Source organism: Salvelinus fontinalis, chromosome 18, assembly GCF_029448725.1.
Source record: "Salvelinus fontinalis isolate EN_2023a chromosome 18, ASM2944872v1, whole genome shotgun sequence".
In the NCBI taxonomy this organism is placed as follows: Eukaryota; Metazoa; Chordata; class Actinopteri; order Salmoniformes; family Salmonidae; genus Salvelinus; species Salvelinus fontinalis.
Window position 1 is genome coordinate 30,924,557 of NC_074682.1, and position 23,249 is coordinate 30,947,805.

The 23,249-nt window shown below is 44.6% G+C and overlaps 1 protein-coding gene across 1 annotated transcript; it reads left to right on the forward strand.

The window, feature by feature from the left end:
- Positions 1 to 11,735: 11,735 nt before the first annotated feature.
- LOC129815272 (CD209 antigen-like protein D) lies at positions 11,736 to 23,005 on the forward strand. The gene is made up of 5 exons (XM_055868934.1): positions 11,736 to 12,059; positions 14,531 to 14,626; positions 21,581 to 21,774; positions 21,910 to 22,019; positions 22,142 to 23,005. The coding sequence occupies exons 1-5, from the start codon at positions 11,957 to 11,959 to the stop codon at positions 22,302 to 22,304; spliced, it is 666 nt and encodes a 221-aa protein (XP_055724909.1). The 5' UTR covers positions 11,736 to 11,956; the 3' UTR covers positions 22,305 to 23,005.
- The last annotated feature ends 244 nt before the right edge of the window (positions 23,006 to 23,249 follow it).

Genomic DNA, 23,249 nt, shown 5'->3' on the forward strand with positions numbered 1-23,249 from the left:
GGACCTACACATCTGGCTTCTTCAGGGAAGCTCATGCGCATGGTCGTTGTCCTCACCAGGGTCTTGACCTGACTGCAGTTCGGCGTCGTAACCGATTTCAGTGGGCAAATGCTCACATTCTATGGCTGAGACCCATTGTCGTGCCATTCATCAGCCGCAATTACCTTATGTTTCAGCATGATAATGCATGGCCCCATGTTGCAAGGATCTGTACGTAATTCCTGGAAGCTGAACATTTCTCAGTTCTTCCATGGCCTGCATATTCACCAGACATGTCACCCATTGAGCATATTTGAGATGCTCTTGATCGATGTGTATGACAGCGTGTTCCATTTTGCACTAATATTCAGCAACTTCACACAGAAATTGAAGAAGAGAGGGACACCATTCCACAGGCCACAATCAACAGCCTGATCAACTCTATGCGAACGAGATGTGTTGCGATGTATAAGGCAAATGGTGGTCACACCAGATACGGACTGGTTTTCTGATCCACACCCCTACCTTTTTTGTAAGGTATCTGTGACCAACAGATGCATATCTGTATTCCCAGTCATATGAAATAAATAGATTAGGATCTAATTTATTTATGAAAATTGAAAATATTAAATGTAACTCAGTAAAATATTGAAAAACATATGATATGTTACAAATTTTAGCTAATGTAGGTGACTACGTAGCTAACGCTAGCTAGCTAACGTTAGCTAGGCTAAGGGTTAGAGTTTAGGGTCAAGTTTATGATTTAGATTAGGATTAGAGGAAGGGTTAGCTAACATGCTAAGTAGTTGCAAAGTAGTTGAAAAGTTGCTAATTAGCTAAAATGCGGAAGTTGTCCTTATGAGGTCCAGAACTCAAAACCTTTGGGTTGCTAGACGTTTGCGTTATACGCAAGGGTTAAGGTTAGGGTTAGGGAAAGGGCTAGCCAACATGCTAAGTAGTTGCAAAGTAGCTCAAAAGTAGGAAATAGTTTAAAGTTGCTAATTAGCTAAAATACTAAAGTTGTCCGTGAGGAGATTCAAACTCGCAACCTTTGGTTTGTGAGACATTCACATTACATATGCCTACCCGACCAACCGACTAACCACCCAGCCACCCTACTTTTGTTTTTGCCTTAAGTAAGCATCTGTCTTATCTAACCATACCAAACATAGCAAATCATACTAATTTGAGTATACTGGATTTGCATTTACCAGGCTGGCCATGGCTGTCATGGGTGATTAGCAAAGAGTTGGTTTGAATTTCCGGTGGCGCAGAGCCCACACGGAGGTCTAATACACCTGTCACCTGGCTGTCATTACTTGGCTGTCATCACCTGGGTCTGGCTCACCTCAGAGTGCTTCACCTTAGCGTGCTGCTTTGTTACAGGATGTCATTCCTCCTTCGAGCTCTTGTCAACCTCTCTGCTCGCCTTTCAATTAGATGCAGGGCTCTGTTATACTGTGTTCTGTCACTCATCATCTTTCTATCTCTGCTGCAGTGGATCTGAGAGCTGGCTGTGATGTGGAATGCCAACCAGCTTCAACTTAACTAGCTCTCTGTCAGTGGGAATTTTTATGTTTTTTTATGTTCCGTAAGCCCAAAAGTTAAATATTTGTTATTGGGTGTCCAACTGGCACCATTGCCTGCAACTCACTGGGCACACCACGTCATTTCAATGTGAAAATTTGGGTAATATTTGGTTGAGACATTGATCAATGAGATTTCAACATTTATTCACCCACTCAAAAAGACAGCCAGAAGTTTGTTTACTTTCAAATGTGTTATCACTATGCTTTCAATCGTCTAAAGGCACAACCATCAATCCAATGGAAAAACAATGTCACACTTTTTATTTAGTTATCATCTACATGTGTTATCACTGCACTTTCAACCATTTGAAAGCACAACAAAGTTCAAATGGGAATACAATGTCAGATATGTTGTATTTATACAACAACAATGTGTCATCACTATGCTTCATCTAATTGCTCAACAAAATGATCTGGATTGTAGTTGAGATTACATTAACCCAATAAGTCACACTGTCGCTCCAGCCTGATTTGGCCTAATAACCCCTTTTAAACATTGTGTTTGAGCTACACCCTTCTGGGTTGTATCATTTGATTAGTCTATCTGCTTCCGTTGTTACCAACCATTAGTCTGTGTGATTTAACGGGGGCTGAGCTAGCACCGTGTTTGTGAAACAAGGGTCGATCCTGAAGGGGCCCAGGGCTGGTCTTTTATACAAAAACTTCCGTGGAGTCAGAATGGTTTGAGCTACAAACTATTAAAAGCTGTTCATGAAAAGCTGAGACTCACAAACACACGTGTAACAGTGTAACATGTTATGCTCTATGACAAGCTACACAAGTGTCGTTAGAATGTAAGGGGCTCTTCCACATTGAAAATTATAGGAAATCCCAGGACATATTGTCACTGACTGGTTGGATATTAATTTCCTACTGAGCAAATCATTTTTGTACTTACAGCATTTATAGAAACTTAAAGCATTTTTGCTTACCTTATTTTTATTTTATTGACATTTGTCAAGAAAACTCATGAATGCAACTGTTTATGTCAATTGTAAAACACTTCATTGTGAGGCTAAATATAATACATGCAGATAAATGAAAGTCAGAATGAAAGTCAGATAAATGAAAAGCCGATGTTTGCTGAGGTCTCGGGACTGATAGGGTTAAAAGTACATAGTGCAAGTGATCAATGCTGTAGTGAAAATCTCCACAGACCTGCAACTTTTGCATGTATGCTTTCTACAGTATGATTACATCATAATACTTTTATAGTTACAGTAGGCTAACCTCAAAATGTGGACATGGATGTGTTACTCATTTCAAGGTTGAATAACATAATAATTACATTCGTTTTTAAGACAGCCTTAACTTAAAGGCTATTTATTGTATTACAAAAATATGATTGAATTGTGTTTTCTTGACAACACAACCAAATATCAACATCTAAAGGATATCTAATGCTTGGATAGTTTCATCTGAGCCACTAGCTTAATCCTTTAACTTAGTTGGAGAACTAAATCCAACATTATTTGTTAACTTGTCAACAAGTTTATAGGCTATTTACTGTATTGAAAAAGTGAAGGTGAATTGTCTACAAATGAATAATTTATATGTTGGATTAATGTCTCCATATCAACCAAGAATCAAAGTTAAAGAACAGGACTACATCAAATCAAACTTTATTTAAAATGCATTTAAAGTTTGATTTGATTTAGTTCTATTCTTTAACAAAGGTTTTTGGTTGAGATTGAGACGTGAATCCAACATATCAATTATTAATCTGTAGACAAACTGGAATTAAAGCCAGACTTGGTCAGTGGCACAGATGCAACTATCCAAGCAGAAGATACATCTCCTTCAAATTTTGAATTTGAAACACAATTCAATATCCACTTTGTCTACAAATTAATAATTGATATGTTGGAGTCAAAATCGTATTTAAAGAATAGGACTAAATCTAATCAAACTTTAAATGCACTTTAAATAACGTTTCATTTGATTTAGTCCTATTCTTTAACTTTTTGGTTGAGATGGAGACGTAAATCAAACATATTGATGATTACCTTAGAGATTACATTTGAAATCAACCAAAGCTTGAAACCCTAGGTCTATATGTATTGTCTATTTTTAGGTTAAACCTGGGTTGATTTGCAACAATAGCTGTTGATGACTTTTCAAGTGCTATATAGGCCTATATAGTATAAATTATGATATATGACTTATAAAGTGTGTTACATTTCATTTGCTCTGTTAAACGGAAGCAAATCGAATGTAACGGGGATGGACCTATCCGAATTTGTCCAATAGAAATGATTGTTTTGCTATGTTGCTTCCGTTTGGTTCTTAAAACTTCTTATGGATAGGGGGCAGCATTTTCACGTTTGGATGAAAAGCGTGCCCAGAGTAAACTGCCTGCTACTCAGTCCCAGTTGCTAATATATGCATATTATTAGTAGATATGGATAAAAAACCCTCTGAAGTTTCTAAACCTGTTTGAATGATGTCTGTGAGTATAACATAACTCATATGGCAGGCAAAAACCTGAGAAAAAATCAAACCAGGAAGTGGGAAATCTGAGGTTGGTCGTTTTTCAACTCATTCCCTATTGAAGATACAGTGGGATATGGGTCATGTTGCGCTTCCTAAGGCTTCCACTAGTTGTCAACATTTAGAACCTTGTCTGATGCTTCTACTGTGAAGTGAGGCTGAATGAGAGGGGATTGAGTCAGAGGTCTGGCAGAATGCTTTGAGCTCGTTAACGTGAGAGCGAGCTATGTTCCATTTGCTTTTCTGAAGACAAAGGAATTCTCCGGTTGGAACATTATTGAAGATTTATGTTAAAAACATCCTAAAGATTGATTCTATACTTCGTTTGAAATGTTTCTACGGACTGTAATATGACTTTGTCTGAACTTTTGCATGGACCTGCCCACGCGTCGTGAGTTTAGATTGTGTACTGAACGCGCGAACAACATGGAGGAATTTGGAAATAAATGGACTTTATTGAACAAATCAAACATTTATTGTGGAACTAGGATTTCTGGGAGTGAATTCTGACGAAGATCATCAAAGGTAAGTGAATATTTATAATGCTATTTCTGACTTATGTTGACCCCTTGTGAGACCATATGCTGACACGTGCACATTTGTGGCCTGCTGGAGGTCATTTTGCAGGGCTCTGGTAGTGCACCTCCTTGCACAAATGCGGAGGTAGCGGTCCTGCTGCTGGGTTGTTGCCCTCCTACGGCCTCCTCCACGTCTCCTGATGTACTGGCCTGTCTCCTGGTAGTGGCTCCATGCTCTGGACACTACGCTGACAGACACAGCAAACCTTCTTGCCACAGCTCGCATTGATGTGCCATCCTGGATGAGCTGCACTACCTGAGCCACTTGTGTGGGTTGTAGACTCCGTCTCATGCTACCACTAGAGTGAGAGCACCGCCAGCATTCAAAAGTGACCAAAACATCAGCCAGGAAGCATAGGAACTGAGAAGTGGTCTGTGATCACCACCTGCAGAATCACTCCTTTTTTGGGGGTGTCTTGCTAATTGCCTATAATTTCCACCTTTTGTCTATCCCATTTGCACAACAGCATGTGAAATTTATTGTCAATCAGTGTTGCTTCCTAATTGGACAGTTTGATTTCACAGAAGTGTGATTGACTTGGAGTTACATTGTGTTGTTTAAGTGTTCCCTTTATTTTTTTGAGCAGTGTATTTTTTTCTTTGTATATGTTTTGTATATATTTTTTATATTTTTAACCTCAATTTCAACATACTCTCCTGCAACCCGCCTCACCCAATGTGGTATGTATCTGCTATTTTCTATACTTTATAACTGGAACCCCCAACAGAAGCAAGCCAGCTAAATAGCTACTAGCTAGTAGTAAGTTAGCCACTGCTAGCGGTCATCAGCTAACCTTAGCCCGTTCAACTCCTGCCAGTCTGCACAGCGCGACTCAACCCAGAGCATACCGGACTGCTTTTTCTCCATCAAATCTCCACATCTCAGGATTCCGCAAGCTCTGAACCTTTTCAACTGGATCGTCGCAGCTAGCTAGCTGCTATCCGAGTGGCTACTCCTGGCTAACGTCTCTGTCCCGAAGCAAGCACCAGTTAGCCTGGAACTAGCCTTGTGCTAGGCCCATCTCCTGGCTAGCTGAAGCGGGCCATCAGCCACTCCTTGGGATACAATACCTATTTTGCCAATTGGTCTGGACCCATTTTACTGACGACACGGAGCCCCGCCGATCCATCACGACTGGTCTACCGACGTAACCGTCCGAGGGAACTATGACAGACTCTTCCATCGCGATGTCCCCCTAAGGCCCTTCTGCTAGCCCCGGCCTGCTAGCTGTCTGAATCACCGTGTCTCCAGCTCGCCTAGCTTCTCACTGGCCCCTATGATCACTTGGCTACGCATGCCTCTCCCTAATGTCAATATGCCTTGTCCATTGCTATTTTGGTTAGTGATTATTGTCTTATTTCACTGTAGAGCCTCCAGCCCTGCTCCATATTTATTTTATTTATTTTTATTTCACCTTTATTTAACCAGGTAGGCAAATTGAGAACACGTTCTCATTTACAATTAAGACCTGGCCAAGATAAAGCAAAGCAGTTCGACACATACAACAACACATAGTTACACATGGAGTATAACAAACATACAGTCAATAATACAGTGAAAAATAAGTCTATATACAATGTGAGCAAGTGAGGTGAGATAAGGGAGGTGAAGGCAAATAAAATATATTAATAAATAACAATATAGAAAAGGCCATGGTGGCGAAGTAAATACAATATAGCAAGTAAAAAAACACTGGAATGGTTGGTTTGCAGTGGAAGAAGGTGCAAAGTAGAGAGAGAAATAATGGGGTGCAAAGGAGCAAAATAAATAAATACAGTAGGTAAAGAGGTAGTTGTTTGGGCTAAATTATAGATGGGCTATGTACAGGTGCAGTAATCTATGAGCTGCTCTGACAGCTGGTGCTTAAAGCTAGTGAGGGAGATAAGTGTTTCCAGTTTCAGAGATTTTTGTAGTTCGTTCCAGTCATTGGCAGCAGAGAACTGGAAGGAGAGGCGGCCAAAGGAAGAATTGGTTTTGGGGGTGAGCAGAGAGATATACCTGCTGGAGCGCGTGCTACAGGTAGGTGCTGCTATGGTGACCAGCGAGCTAAGATAAGGGGGGACTTTACCTAGCAGGGTTTTGTAGATGACCTGGAGTCAGTGGGTTTGGCGACGAGTGTGAAGCGAGGGCCAGCCAACGAGAGCGTACAGGTCGCAGTGGTGGGTAGTATATGGGGCTTTGGTGACAAAACGGATGGCACTGTGATAGACTGCATCCAATTTATTGAGTAGGGTATTGGAGGCTATTTTGTAAATGACATCACCGAAGTCGAGGATTGGTAGGATGGTCAGTTTTACAAGGGAATGTTTGGCAGCATGAGTGAAGGATGCTTTGTTGCGGAATAGGAAGCCGATTCTAGATTTAACTTTGGATTGGAGATGTTTGATGTGAGTCTGGAAGGAGAGTTTACAGTCTAACCAGACACCTAGGTATTTGTAGTTGTCCACATATTCTAAGTCAAAGCCGTCTAGAGTAGTGATGTTGGACAGGCGGGCAGGTGCAGGCAGCGATCGGTTGAAGAGCATGCATTTAGTTTTACTTGTATTTAAGAGCAATTGGAGGCCACGGAAGGAGAGTTGTATGGCATTGAAGCTCGCCTGGAGGGTTGTTAACACAGTGTCAAAAGAAGGGCCAGAAGTATACAGAATAGTGTCGTCTGCGTAGAGGTGGATCAGAGACTCACCAGCAGCAAGAGCGACATCATTGATGTATACAGAGAAGAGAGTCGGTCCAAGAATTGAACCCTGTGGCACCCCCATAGAGACTGCCAGAGGCCCGGACAACAGACCCTCCGATTTGACACACTGAACTCGATCAGAAAAGTAGTTGGTGAACCAGGCGAGGCAATCATTAGAGAAGCCAAGGCTGTCGAGTCTGCCGATGAGGATGTGGTGATTGACAGAGTCAAAAGCCTTGGCCAGGTCAATGAATACGGCTGCACAGTATTGTTTCCTATCGATGGCGGTTAAGATATCGTTTATGACCTTGAGCGTAGCTGAGGTGCACCCATGACCAGCTCTGAAACCAGATTGCATAGCGGAGAAGGTATGGTGGGATTCGAAATGGTCGGTAATCTGTTTGTTGACTTGGCTTTCGAAGACCTTAGAAAGGCAGGGTAGGATAGATATAGGTCTGTAGCTGTTTGGGTCAAGAGTGTCCCCCCCTTTGAAGAGGGGGATAACCGCAGCTGCTTTCCAATCTTTGGGGATCTCAGACGACACGAAAGAGATGTTGAAAAGGCTGGTAATAGGGGTGGCAATAATTTCAGCAGATAGTTTTAGAAAGAAAGGGTCCAGATTATCTAGCCCGGCTGATTTGTAAGGGTCCAGATTTTGCAGCTCTTTCAGAACATCAGCTGACTGTATTTGGGAGAAAGAGAAATGGGGAAGGCGTGGGCGAGTAGCAGAGGGGAGGGCAGTGCTGTTGACCGGGGTAGGGGTAGCCAGGTGGAAAGCATGGCCAGCCGTAGAAAAATGCTTGTTGAAATTCTCAATTATAGTGGATTTGTCGGTGGTGACAGTGTTTCCTATCTTCAGTGCAGTTGGAAGCTGGGTGGAGGTGTTCTTATTCTCCATGGACTTTACAGTGTTCCAGAACTTTTTTGAGTTTGTGTTGCAGGAAGCAAATTTCTGCTTGAAAAAGCTAGCCTTGGCTTTTCTAACTGCCTGTGTATACTGGTTTCTAGCTTCCCTGAAAAGTTGCATATCACGGGGGCTGTTCGATGCTAATGCAGAACGCCATAGAATGTTTTTCTGTTGGTTAAGGGCAGTCCTTTTGTTAGCTAGCCCTTTTGTTCCACCTCCCACACATGCAGTGACCTCGCCTGATTTAAATGGTTTCTGTAGAGACAAAAACCTCTCTCATTGTCACTCAATACCTAGGTTTACCTCCACTGTATTCCCATCCTACCATACCCTTGTCTGTACATTATGCCTTGAATCTATTCTTCCGCGCCCAGAAACCTGCTCCTTTTACTGTTCCGAACGCGCTAGACGACCAGTTCTTATAGCCTATAGCTGTACCCTTATCCTACTACTCCTCTGTTCCTCTGCTGATGTAGAGGGTAATCCAAGCCCTGCAGTGCCTAGCTCCACTCCCATTCCCCAGGCGATCGCATTTGTTGACTTCTGTAACCGTAAAATCCTTGGTTTCATGCATGTTAACACTAGAAGCCTCCTCCCTAAGTGTGTTTTTTATTCACTTCTTTAGCACACTTTGCCAACCCGGATGTCCTAGCAGTGTCTGAATCCTGGCTTAGGAAGGCCACCAAAAATCCAGAAATTTCCATCCCTAACTATAACATTTTACGACAAGATAGAACTGCCAAAGGGGGTAGAGTTGCAATCTACTGCAGAGATAACCTGCAGTTCTGTCATACTATCCAGGTCTGTGCCCAAACAATTAGAGCTTCTACCCCCCAAAAAAACACCTTTCCAGAAACAAGTCTCTCACCGTTGCCGCTTGTTATAGACCACCCTCTGCCCCAGCTGTGCCCTGGACACCATATATGAATTGATGGCCCCCCATCTATCTTCAGAGCTTGTACTGTTAGGTGACCTAGGAAATGCTTAACTTCTCTAGGATAGGGGGCAGCATTTTCACGTTTGGATGAAAAGCATACCCATATTCAACTGCCGGCTACTCATCCCCGGAAGATAAGATATGCATATTATTAGTAGATTCCGATAGAAAACACTCTGAAGTTTCTAAAACTGTTTGAATCAAGTCTGTGAGTATAACAGAACTTACTTAGCAGGCGAAACCCCGAGGACAAACCATTCTGAATTTGTTTTTTGAGGTCACTCTCTTTTCAATGAGGTTTCATTGGGAATACAGATTTCTAATTGACCTTCTTGCAGTTCTTACAGCTTCCACTGGATGTCAACAGTCTTTAGAAAATTGGTTGAGGTTTTCTCCTTTGTGTAATGAAGAAGTACGGCCATCTTGAACGAGGGTCACTTGAGGTGTACTGTTAGTTAGAGGCGCGAGACCAGAAAGCTAGCTATAGTTTGTTTTAATCCTGTATTGAACACAGATCATCCCATCTTCAATGTTATCGATTATTCACATTAAATACCAAAAGTTGTATTACAAAAGTAGTTTGAAATGTTTTGGCAAAGTTTACAGGTAACTTTTGAGATATTTTATAGTCACGTTGCACAAGTTGGAACCAGTGTTTTTCTGGATCAAACGTGCCAAATAAATGGACATTTTGGATATATATCGACAGAATTAATCGAACAAAAGGACCGTTTGTGATGTTTATGGGACATATTGGAGTGCAAACAACAGAAGCTCGTCAAAGGTAAGGCATGAATTATATTTTTATTTCTGTGTTTTGTGTCGCGCCTGCAGGGTTGAAATATGCTTCTCTCTCTTTGTTTACTCTGTTGCTATCCTCAGATAATAGCATCGTTTTCTTTCGCCGAAAAGCCTATTTGAATTCTGACATGTTGGCTGGATTCACAACAAGTGTAGCTTTAATTTGGTATCTTTCATGTGTGATTTAATGAAAGTTTGATTTTTATAGTAATTCACAAAGGAAGCCCCAAAACATCACTGCTATAGAGGAGATCTGCATGGAGGAATGGGCCAAAATACCAGCAACAGTGTGTGAAACCTTGTGAAGACTTACAGAAAACGTTTGACCTCTGTCATTGCCAACAAAGGGTATATAACAAAGTATTGAGATAAAGTTTTGTTATTGACCAAATACTTATTTTCCACCATAATTTGCAAATAAATTCATTAAAAATCCTACAATGTGATTTTCTGGATTTTTTTTCTCATTTTGTCTGTCATAGTTGAAGTGTACCTATGATGAAAATTACAGGCCTCATCTTTTTAAGTAGGAGAACTTGCACAATTGGTGGCTGACTAAATACTTTTTTGCCCCACTGTAGCCCATCTGTAAATAGCCAATCCAACTACCTCATCCCCATATTGTTTTTGTTTGTTTGCACCTTTGCACCCCAGTATCTCTACTTCCACATTCATCTTCTGCACATCTGTCACTCCAGTGTTTAATTGCTAAATTGTAATTACTTTGCCACTACGGACTATTTCTTGCCTTACCTCCCTAATCTTACCTCTTTTTCACGCACTGTATATAGATTTTTTCTATTGCGTTATTTACTGTACATGTGTTTATTCCATGTGTAACTCTGTGTTGTTGTTTGTGTTGCACTGCTTTGCTCTATCTTGGCCAGGTCGCAGTTGTAAATGAGAACCTGTTCTCAACTGGCCTACCTGGTTAAATAAAGGTGAAATAAAATAAATATAAATAAAAACATGGAGTTAGCAGAACTAATTGCTTTTTATGTTGAACGTCTAGTTTAAAGTGTCATTCTACCAAATCACATCAGTCTTCAGACCATCATTAATATACAGTAGGGGTTCCATAAACAGCAGTGCAGAGAAAGTACCCATGAGAAGCCTATTTCTCACATATCCAGTTGTCTAAAGAGGAACCCCGATAGTCATGCCATTCTCCTGATGAGTCATAAGAGATAACCACACAGCTCGAGTTACACCACCATCAGGCTGTCCATCCCGCCAATACCTGCAGTAGAAACAATACAGAGGTAGACTGGCCACTCTCTCAGAATCTAGAGTATGAACAACAAAGAAAATCAGTCCTACTCCTTAAGCTGTGGTCAGTGGTGTGCCGTTCACCAATTTCCAGATCCCCTCAACAACAGAGTCAGTCAGACCAATCCAGACATGATTAACTGATTGAAACCCATTTATAAATGGCTATTGTTGTGACAGAAAACAATATTGTTAATACAAAGTCTCAACTGCTGTTATCTCTCTGTCTCTAACCAACATAGAGAGAGCGAGAAAGAGATATCGTTGTATACATAATGAACTATACATCTTAACATCGAAAAAAAAACTATAAAAAGAGGAAGAAATAAACCACGGAACAGAATGAACAAGCGGGTTGAAGAGGAGGTTACACAAAACTGTCTGCTTTACTTGCTTCAATCCCAAATGGCACCCTATTTCCCTGTGTAGTGCCCTGTATAGAGAGTAGAGTGCCATTTGTGATACATCTCAATAGTCTCCTTCTTATTGGTGGTTTGAGCCCTGAAACATCCTGCCACCTGCTGTGGGCCACAGAGAACAGAGACGGACCAGGCAAAGACACATCAGACCAACTACTACTCAGTCAGAAAGGTGATCATAAGTACGTTAATACTGTAAGCAAAAGTAAGTTAGAATCATAGATATTACAATAAGAGGTCAGACAGACTGAATTAGTTAATTCATTGATTCATTTGGATAATCATTGAAATACGGTGTAGTTAGTTAAGATGGTCGACTATGTCAATAAACAGGTTATTGAATTAAACAAGGTTATTGAAGAAAATGAGAACAGAGCAATGAGGAGAGTAAAGACTGAGACCCATCTCTCAGGTACGAACAAATAATTTCTCCCTCTCTCTCTCACACACACACACAATACCACATAATCAACATTTTTTTATGGTTCAGTTGGTACGAGCGTGGGGTTCAAAACCTGCTGGTGTCACATACACTAAAATGTATACATTCAATGTTTTTATTTGGAACTCTTTGGAACTATTTAAATACGAAATAAAAAATTTAAACAACAACAAAGTGGACACCCTACCACTGTTTTTGGTAAACAGCTGAGGGATAGGGCTGGAGAAATGTAACCACTCTCGAATTCATATACAGAGCTATGTATGCAAGGACTGAACATCCATAAGATCAAAATGATAGTTTTAACCATTTGAGGCTATAAAGTGTTAGTTTACAATCAATTGTTAACAGTTCCATCATAAAACAAGCTTATAGTTTGGGTTCTGATGGGTTAGACAGTTAAACTAAGCTCATGAGGCATAAATAATTTACATTATTCAATATATATATATATATATATATATATATATATATATGTCGCATACAAATATACATTAGCATATGTTATTGAGGGTGTAGTGAAATGCTTGTGTTCCTAGCTCCAACAGTGCAGTAATACTGTATCTAACAATACACAACAGTATGTACAATTCTAAAAGTAAAATAATGGAATTAAGAAATATAGAAATATTAGAACGAGTAACGTCGGAGTCCGGAGTATAAATATATGATGGGATGTACAGTATAGACATTATGGACAGTATGTGGATAGAAAATATGGTATATCTGAAAAATACGTAGCATAGAATAATATATGTACAACAATAGTTCAATAGGATGGCCTTGACTAGAATACAGTATATACATATGAAATGGGTAAAACAGTATGTAAACATTATTAAAGTGTCCAGTGTTCCATTATTAAAGTGACAAGTGTTCCATGTCTATGTACATAGGGCAGCAGCCATGGTTGAGTAACCATGTGGTAGCAGGCTAGTGAAAGTGACTAAGTTCAGGGCATGGTACTGGGTGGAGGCCGTCTAGTGATGGCTATTTAACAGTCTGATGGCCTTGAGATAGAAGCTGTTTATCAGTCTCTCGCTCCCAGCACCTGTACTGACTTCGCCTTCTGGATGATAGCAGGGTTAACAGGCCGTGGTTCAGGTGAAGGAGGTCTTTGATGAAGTTCTTGGACTTCCTGTGACACCGGGTGCTGCAGATGTCCTGAAGAGCAGGAAGTGTGCCCCCGGTGATGCGTTGGGCTGACCTCATCACCCTCTGGAAAGGCATGATGTGGTTGCAGACGGTGCAGTGATACAGCCCGGCAGGATGCTCTCAATGGTGCATCTGTAAAAGTTTGTGAAGGTCTTAGTGACCGAGCTGAATTTCTGTTGAGCCTTCTTCACCACACTGTCTGTGTGGGTGGACCATTTCAGATCGCGCTGTTGCGGACAGTGCAGTTACTGTATCAGGCGGTGATACAGTTTCTCTCAATGGTGCATCTGTAGAAGTTTGTGAAATTCTTAGGGGCCAAGACACATTTCTTTACCACCAGTCGCTGTTGTGACTTCTTCACCACACTATCTGTGTGGATGGACCATTTCAGGTTGTCAGTGATGTGCACGCTGAGAAAGTCATGGGTGAACAGGGAGTACAAGAGGGGGCTGAGCAAGCACCCTTGTGGGGCCCATGTGTTGAGGATCAGCGTAGTAGAGGTGTTATTGCTTTGCTTCACTACCTGGGGGTGGCTTATCAGGAAGTCCAGGACCCAGTTGCACAGAGCAAGGTTCAGACCCAAGGTGCCAAGCTTAATGATGAGCTTGGAGGGTACTATAGTGTTGTAGGCTGAACTGTAGTCAATAAACAGCATTATTACAAAGGTATTCCTCTTGTCCAGAAGTTATAGGGCATTGTGCAGTGCGATGGAGATTGCATTATCCATGGATCTATTGGGGTGGTATGCAAATTACAGTGGGTCTAGGATGTCAGGTAAGGTGGAGGTGATTTGATCCTTAACTAGCCTCTCAAAGCACTTCATGATGACAGAAGTGAGTGCTACGGGGCGATAGTTAACACGTTTAAATGTCTTACTCGCATCAACTACGGAGAACGAGAACTCACAGCCCTCGGGAATCAATAGGTAAATATCATTAATTTAAAAGTCCCAAAAAATGGATGTAGCAATCGCTGATTCACCCTGTAATCACGCTACAGCTATATTGTGTAATTTCGGTAATTTCTTCATACATTAGCTTCCTGTTTATCCCATTTGAGACGACTGCACTCTTGAGCAAACTGTTGCTGCCAACCCTCAATCGGGGGAAAACCAATGACGCAATGGAAATGTTTGGTTGTCAGAATTTGTATTATAATCGTTAGTGATGTGGGATGATGTGTGTTCTGTTTTAATGATATTGATTAGTGATGTAGAATGATGGTGTGTGTGTGTTGGTGTGCGTGCATGTGTGTGTGTGTCGGCGTGTGTGTGTGTTCCTCTGCAGATGGAAGAACAAGACTCTACAGGCTGGCTGCTGTGTGTTTTGGGATGCTGTGTATTCTACAAGTCATTCTCAACATCTCCCTAAAGCTTGCTTTCTGTGAGTGAGTCAGTGTCCTAAATTACACAATATCAGCGCTCTTCCATTTATAGTACAATACTTTTGACCAGGGCCCACAGGACTCTGGTCAAAAGTAGTGCAATACATAGAGTATAGGATGCCATTTGGGACATCTATCCACTGGGATTTTTGTCCATTCTTCAAGGCAAAACTGCTCCAGCTCCTTCAAGTTGGATGGGTTCCGCTGGTGTACAGCAATCTTTAAGCCATACCACAGATTCTCAATTGAGGTCTGGGCTTTGACTAGGCCATTCCAAAACATTTAAATGTTTCCCCTTAAATCAATCGAGTGTTGCTTTAGCAGTATGCTTAGGGTCATTGTCCTGCTGAAAGGTGAACCTCCATCCCAGTCTCAAATGTCTGGAAGACTGAAACAGGTTTCCCTCAAGAATTTCCCTGTGTTTAGCGCCATCAATCATTCCTTCAATTCTGACCAGTTTCTCAGTCCCTGGCTATGAAAAACATCCCCACAGCATGATGCTGCTACCACCATGCTTCACTTTGGGGATGTTGTTCTCGGGTGATGAGAGGTGTTGGGTTTGCGCCAGACATAGCGTTTTCCTTGATGGCCAAAGAGCTCAATTTTAGTCTCATCTGACCAGAGCACCTTCTTCCATATGTTTGGGGAGTCTCCCACATGCCTTTTTTCTTCAAGCAATGGCTTTTTTTCTGGCCACTCTTCCGTAAAGCCCAGCTCTGTGGAGTGTACGGCTTAAAGTGGTCCTATGGACAGATACCCCAATCTCCGCTGTGGAGCTTTGCAGCTCCTTCAGTGTTATCTTTGGTCTCTTTGTTGCCTCTCTGATTAAGGCCCTCCTTGCCTGGTCCGTGACTTTTGGTGGGCGGCCCTCTCTTGGCAGGTTTGTTGTGGTGCCATATGCTCTCCGTTTTTTAATAATGGATTTAATGGTGCTCTATGGGATGTTCAAAGTTTCTGATATTTTTTTATAGCCTAACCCTCTGTAGGTAATTGGTTGCACCAGATCTTATTTAGGGGCTTCATAGCAAAGGGGGTGAATACATATGCACTCACCCCTTTACAGGTTTTAATTTTGGGGAATTTTTGGAAACAAGTACTTTTTAGAGTTTCACCTCACCAATTTGGACTATTTTGTGTATGTCCATTACATGAAATCCAAATAAAAATCTATTTGAAGTACAGGTTGTAGTGCAACAAAATATGAAAAACGCCATGGGGGATAAATACTTTTGCAAGATATTGTATATGTATTTTACTATATTACTATAGTTCTATACTCACAAAGCAAGGATCACAATTCAGACAAGACTTGATGTTACATAGCTTGTGGGACCAGTAGTTTGTCAATAATGTTGACACACAAAAAAAGAATGTCGACATCATCCATAGATAATTGAGTGACTACTGTAACTCGTGCCCTTGGCCTTGTGTACGTCACTGAACATGGTGTACAATGCATTACTGCACTGTACAATACATAGGGTGCCATTTGAAATGCATCCCAGGAGCTTCTCATTTCTTTCTTTATTTCTTTCTCCGATGAAGAGTTGAAGGAACAGCATGGCTGGAGGGAGTTTCCACCATATTCCTCACACCATTTCAATTCAACCCATGAGGGGGAGTGTACGAGTGTACACGTCGGGATAAGGGTGGTGAATCGGAATTTAGCCCCCGTCAGTAAACTACACCCCCCTCAGTTAATTACAATGTTAGAATGTGTTGTTCAATACGTGTAACTGTCACGCGGAACTAGGTTGGCGAAAGAACCAGACGCAGAGAGAGAGAGAGCCGCTTTGGAAAAAATATTCCTTATATTTTTTTCTTAATTCAAAACTGAATAAGCCCGAACATCAAGGGCGCAGAGAGAACACTTGCCAAAACCTAAACATACACACACGTAACAAAAAACAGGTGCCACTAATAAGACAAAACAAACAGACAAACGAAAAAGGGATCGGTGGCGGCTAGTAGGACGGTGACGACGACCGCCGAGCACCGCCCGAACAGGCAGGGGAGTCAACTTCGGCGGAAGTCGTGACAGTACCCCCCTCCTGACGCGCGGCTCCCGCAGCGCGCCGCCACCGGCCTCGGGGACGACCCGGAGGGCGAGGTGCCGGGCGATCCGGGTGGAGGCGGTGGAAGTCTCTCAGTAAAGTAGGATCTAAAATGTCCCCCACCGGAACCCAGCATCTCTCCTCCGGACCGTACCCCTCCCAGTCCACGAGGTACTGTAGGCCCCTCACCCGGCGTCTCGAGTCCAGAATGGCACGTACTGTGTACGCTGGGGACCCCTCGATCTCCAGAGGGGGTGGAGGGACCTCAGGCACCTCACCTTCTTGCAGGGGACCAGCCACCACCGGCCTGAGGAGAGACACATGAAACGAGGGGTTAATACGGTAATACCTAGGGAGTTGTAACCTATAACACACCTCGTTTATTCTCCTCAGGACTTTAAACGGCCCCACACACTGCGGCCCCAGCTTCCGACAGGGCAGGCGGGCAGGTTTCGGGTCGAGAGCCAGACCCTGTCCCCCGGTGTGAACACGGGGGCCTCACTGCGGTACTGGTCAGCGCTCCTCTTCTGCCGTTGTCCTGCTAACTTTAGCGATTCCTGGACGGCTTTCCAGGTGTCCTTGGAGCGCTGTACCCATTCCTCTACCGCAGGAGCCTCGGTCTGACTCTGGTGCCATGGGGCCAGGACCGGCTGGTAACCTAACACACACTCAAACGGGGACATGTTCGTTGAGGAGTGGCGGAGGGAGTTCTGAGCGAGCTCAGCCCAAGGAACATACCTCGCCCACTCACCAGGCCGGTCCCGGCAATATGACCGCAGAAACCTGCCCACATCCTGGTTTACGCGCTCCACCTGCCCATTACTCTCGGGGTGAAAACCCGAGGTCAAGCTGACCGAGACCCCCAGTCTTTCCATAAACGCCCTCCAGACTCTGGACGTGAATTGGGGGCCCCGATCAGAAACGATATCCTCAGGCACCCCATAGTGCCGGAAGACATGGGTAAACAAGGCCTCCGCAGTCTGCAGGGCCGTAGGGAGACCGGGCAACGGGATGAGACGGCAGGACTTAGAAAACCGATCCACAACGACCAAAATCGTAGTACTTCCCTGGGACGGGGGAAGATCGGTAAGAAATTCCACCGATAAGTGTGTCCACGGCCGTTGTGGAACGGGGAGGGGCTGTAACTTCCCTCTAGGCAAGTGCCGAGGAGCCTTGCTCTGAGCACACACCGAGCAGGAGGAGACATAAAATCTCACGTCCTTAGCCAACGTGGGCCACCAGTATCTCCCTCTAAGACTCCGCACTGTCCTCTCGATGCCAGGATGACCCGAGGAGGGGAGAGTATGAGCCCAACGGATTAGTTTATCCCGGACCCCTCCCGGCACGTACTGAACCCCTGCTGGACAGTTAGGAGGGGTCTGCTCTAACCGTGAGGCTCTCTCTATCTCCGCGTCCACCTCCCATACCACCGGTGCCACGAGACATGAAGGTGGAATGATGGGAGTTGGCTCAACGGACCGCTCCTCGGTATCATAGAGACGGGACAGCGCGTCGGCCTTGGTGTTTTGGGAGCCTGGTCGGTACGAGATGGTGAACTGAAACCGGGTGAAAAACATGGCCCATCTAGCCTGACGCGGATTTAGTCTCCTCGCTTCCCGGATGTACTCGAGATTACGATGGTCAGTCCAGATGAGAAAAGGGTGTTTCGCCCCCTCAAGCCAATGTCTCCACACCTTCAAAGCCTTGACTACAGCTAACAACTCCCGGTCCCCCACATCATAGTTTCGCTCCGCCGGACCGAGCTTCCTCGAAAAGAAGGCACAAGGGCGGAGCTTGGGTGGTTCGCCCGAGCGCTGGGACAGCACGGCCCCGACCCCCGCCTCGGACGCGTCCACCTCCACTATGAACGCTAAAGAGGGGTCCGGATGCGCCAACACGGGCGCATTGGTAAACAGCTCCTTCAGACGACTGAAAGCTCTGTCCGCCTCTGCTGACCAACGCAAGCGCACCGGTCCTCCCTTCAGCAGTGAGGTAATGGGAGCAGCCACCTGACCAAAACCCCGGATAAACCTCCAGTAGTAATTGGCAAACCCTAAAAACCGCTGCACCTCTTTCACCGTGGTCGGAGTCGGCCAATTACGCACGGCTGTAACGCGGTTCTCCTCCATCACCACCCCGTAGGTGGAAATACGATAACCCAGGAAGGAAACGGCCTGTTTGAAGAACTCACATTTCTCCGCCTTGCAATACAGGTCATGCTCCAACAGTCGCCCAAGTACCTTACGCACCAGAGACACATGCGCCGCGCGGGTGGCAGAGTAGATCAAGATGTCATCAATGTACACTACCACTCCCTGCCCGAGCAGGTCTCGGAGAATCTCATCTACGAAGGATTGAAAGACAGCTGGAGCATTTTTTAACCCATATGGCATGACGCGGTACTCATAATGGCCAGATGTAGTACTAAATGCAGTTTTCCACTCATCTCCTCCCCGGATACGCACCAGATTATACGCACTCCTCAGGTCCAATTTTGTGAAGAAGCGTGCCCCGTGAAATGATTCCACCGCCGTAGCGATGAGAGGTAGGGGGTAACTAAACCCCACTGTGATGGAATTTAGACCTCGATAATCAATGCACGGGCGTAAACCGCCATCCTTCTTTTTCACAAAAAAGAAGCTCGAGGAGACAGGTGATGCAGAGGGCCGAATGTATCCCTGTCCCAGTGATTCAGTAACATATGTCTCCATAGCCGCTGTCTCCTCCTGAGACAAAGGATACACGTGACTCCTAGGAAGTGCAGCGTTCTCCAGGAGGTTTATCGCGCAGTCCCCTCGTCGATGGGGTGGTAATTGGGTCGCCTTCCTTTTACTGAAGGCGATAGCCAAATCGGCATATTCAGAGGGAATGCGCACGGTGGAAACCTGGTCTGGACTCTCCACCGTAGTCGCACCAACGGCAACTCCTAGACACCTGCCTGAACACTCCTCTGACCACCCCTTCAGAGCCCTCTGTTGCCAGGAAATCACCGGGTTGTGCTGAGCTAGCCAGGGAATTCCCAACACCACTGGAAACGCAGGTGAGTCGATAAGGAACAGACTAATCTGCTCCTTATGACTACCCTGCGTTACCATGTCCAGTGGTACCGTGGCCTCCCTGACCATTCCTGACCCTAATGGTCGGCTATCTAAGGAGTGCACGGGGAAAGGTAACTCTAACGACACAAGGGGAATCCCTAGCCTTAATGCGAGCCCCCGATCAATGAAATTCCCAGCTGCGCCTGAATCGACTAGCGCCTTATGCTGTAGAGAGGGAGAAAACCCGGGGAAATAGGTTAACACAAACATATGACTAACAGGAAGCTCTGGGTAAGTCTGGTGCTGACTCACCTGGGGTGATCGAGTAGTGTTCCGCCTGCCCTCCCGACTCCCAGAAGAGTTCCTCCAGCACCGGTCGGCCGTGTGCCCTCGCCGACCACAACTGGTACAGGAGGACACTCCTCCTCCGGTCCCCCTTGACGCTGCCCCCCCTAACTCCATAGGGATAGGAGTAGGAGGGCTGGGAGGTGGAAACGACAGGACCTGTTCCGAACGTCCGCGGGCAGCCAGCAGGTTGTCGAGACGGATGGCCATGTCAATAAGTTCGTCCAGCGTGAGTGTGGTGTCCCGACACGCTAGCTCCCTGCGGACGTCCTCCCTAAGGCTACATCGGAAATGGTCTATTAAGGCCCTGTCGTTCCACCCTGCTCCTGCAGCCAAGGTCCTGAACTCCAGGGCAAAGTCCTGTACGCTCCTCGTCTCCTGACGCAGGTGGAACAGCCGTTCACCCGCCGCACGACCCTCTGGTGGGTGGTCAAACACAGCTCGGAATCGGCGGGTGAACTCAGGGTAATGATCCCTCGCCGAGTCTGGGCCATTCCACACTGCGTTGGCCCATTCAAGAGCTCGTCCAGTCAAACAGGAGACGAGGGCGCACACGCTCTCCTCTCCGGAGGGAGTAGGACGAACGGTCGCCAGGTAAAGCTCCAGCTGAAGAAGAAACCCCTGACACCCGGCCGCCGTTCCATCATACTCCCGTGGGAGCGCCAGCCGAAGAGCCCCGGAGCCGGATGCTGAAACAGGAACAGGAGGTGTTGGAGGAGGGGGTGCTGGAGATGAGGTGGGAAGGCCACTCCTCTCCCATCGATCCATCCTCTCCATCATTTGGTCCATAGCCGACCCAATTCGGTGGAGAACACTGGTGTGATGGAGGACCCTTTCCTCCATCGATGGGAGAGGAGACGCGGCTGCTCCTGCTGGTTCCATTTTGTGTAGGTGCGGGATTCTGTCACGCGGAACTAGGTTGGCGAAAGAACCAGACGCAGAGAGAGAGAGAGCCGCTTTGGAAAAAATATTCCTTATATTTTTTTCTTAATTCAAAACTGAATAAGCCCGAACATCAAGGGCGCAGAGAGAACACTTGCCAAAACCTAAACATACACACACGTAACAAAAAACAGGTGCCACTAATAAGACAAAACAAACAGACAAACGAAAAAGGGATCGGTGGCGGCTAGTAGGACGGTGACGACGACCGCCGAGCACCGCCCGAACAGGCAGGGGAGTCAACTTCGGCGGAAGTCGTGACAGTAACATATATTTCTCCAACAAAGTTAAACAGGGGGAAACCTGTCCTGAAGGAAATCTGTCCTAAAAACTTGCCCTTTTTCCAAATGTGTGCAGTTGTACACTTCCCTTCATGGATTTAAAAGGAAATGACTGGTACATGGGAGTTCCCTCTTTTGTACATGCCAACACCAAGCCAATGCTTTTAGATTTGTGGGATGTAGTGGACAAGTGCACACTTCAGGAAAAAGGAGAGATTGTTGGGACGCAACCCAGATCTGAATAGTTTAAAACCAATATGGTGGACGCTGTGTGTGTGCTGTCTGTACTGTAGGTACCGGAAGAGTGGTGGAAGAGAGGGACATGGCGGTCCCAACGAGGACTGTGTTGGGGTGTACTGAAGGATGGAGGCTGTCGGGATCCAGCTGTTACTTCCTGTCTACTGAGAGGAAAACCTGGGAGGAGAGCAGACAAGACTGTCTGGAGAGAGGAGCAGACCTGGTGGTTGTAAACAGCACAAATGAACAGGTGAGAGAGAGAAAGAGAGAGAGAGAGAGAGAGAGAGAGAGAGAGAGAGAGAGAGAGAGAGATTCACACGCTTATGAATCAGGTAAATAATTAATACTCACATGTAATTGACATCTATATTTTTCTCAACAACAGAAATTCCTCACTGAATTAAACAGGAATATTGATAGTGTTTGGATCGGTCTGACTGATAGAGAGACAGAGGGGACCTGGAAATGGGTGGATGGTACACCACTGACCACAAGGTGAGAGATAATAATCTGGCCATATGAGTCTAACCATTTTAAGTAGAACAACATCTGGGTATGACTTAGAATGTTTACCACAGTGTCTGACCGTCTGGTTCTCTGTGTTGTTTTCCTTGCAGGTACTGGGGGCGAAACCAGCCTGATAATGGTGCTGTTTTTGTAGTACACATAGGAGAGGAGGACTGTGTTGAGATTAATTATGGGTATCCTGACCCTGTAAATAAATGGAATGACATAGCATGTAACTCTCAATTTAACTGGATTTGTGAAAGGGTGATATAACAATAGCTTATTATGTACAGTAGTATGGGGTGTTGTGGGTCTCTCTCTCTTTCTCTCACTCTCTATATGGTTAGGGTTAGGCATAAGATTAGCAGTGTGGTTAGGGTTAGGTTTACAATCAGATTTGAAGAAGATACATTTTAGAAATAGGCAGGGTTTCTGACTTTGCAATATGCCAGATAGTGACAACCGAGAAATAGTGGTATTACAGACTTGCCCATGGGCTCTTTCTCAACTCACTTTTCCTCAATTCCTCCTCACATCCTCTCTCCTCCTCTCCTCAAAACACATTGGCGCACACAATCCAAGGGGAGGGACCTTGGGCCTCCTCTTATAGAGTTGAGGGTGAGGAGAGAAGATAGGAGGAGAGGAGATTAAATTAAATTTAAAAAAACATGGAGTAGACGTTGAATTTATGTCTGTGCCCAGTGGGACTGTAATCTGTAAAATGCTTGTATTAATTGATTTTATTAGGAACGTGTCATTCCATAGGCTTAGGCACTGAAAGTAAAATAATAAAGGAGCAATGTCCTGGCAGGTGTACCAGCTTCATGCTTGAATGTGATTGGTTCGTTAAAATAGTGTGACCTGAACACAGACAGAGGGTAGAACAGTACTACAAAAAAAGTATGAACTCACTACTGTAAGTCGCTTTGGATAAGAGCGTCTATTAAATGAGTAAAATGTCAAATGTACTAAGAGGACACAGATACACACCACACGCCGAACGCAGGCACGTACCCAAGCATGCAGACAGGCACACACTTACACATACACACAAGTGTGAAGTTCAGCATACAGTAGATATTACCATTAGGAGTCAGTTAGAAAGGTAATCATACAGTAGATATTACCATTAGGAGTCAGTCAGAAAGGTAATCATACAGTAGATATTACCATTAGGAGACAGTTAGAAAGGTAATCATACAGTAGATATTACCATTA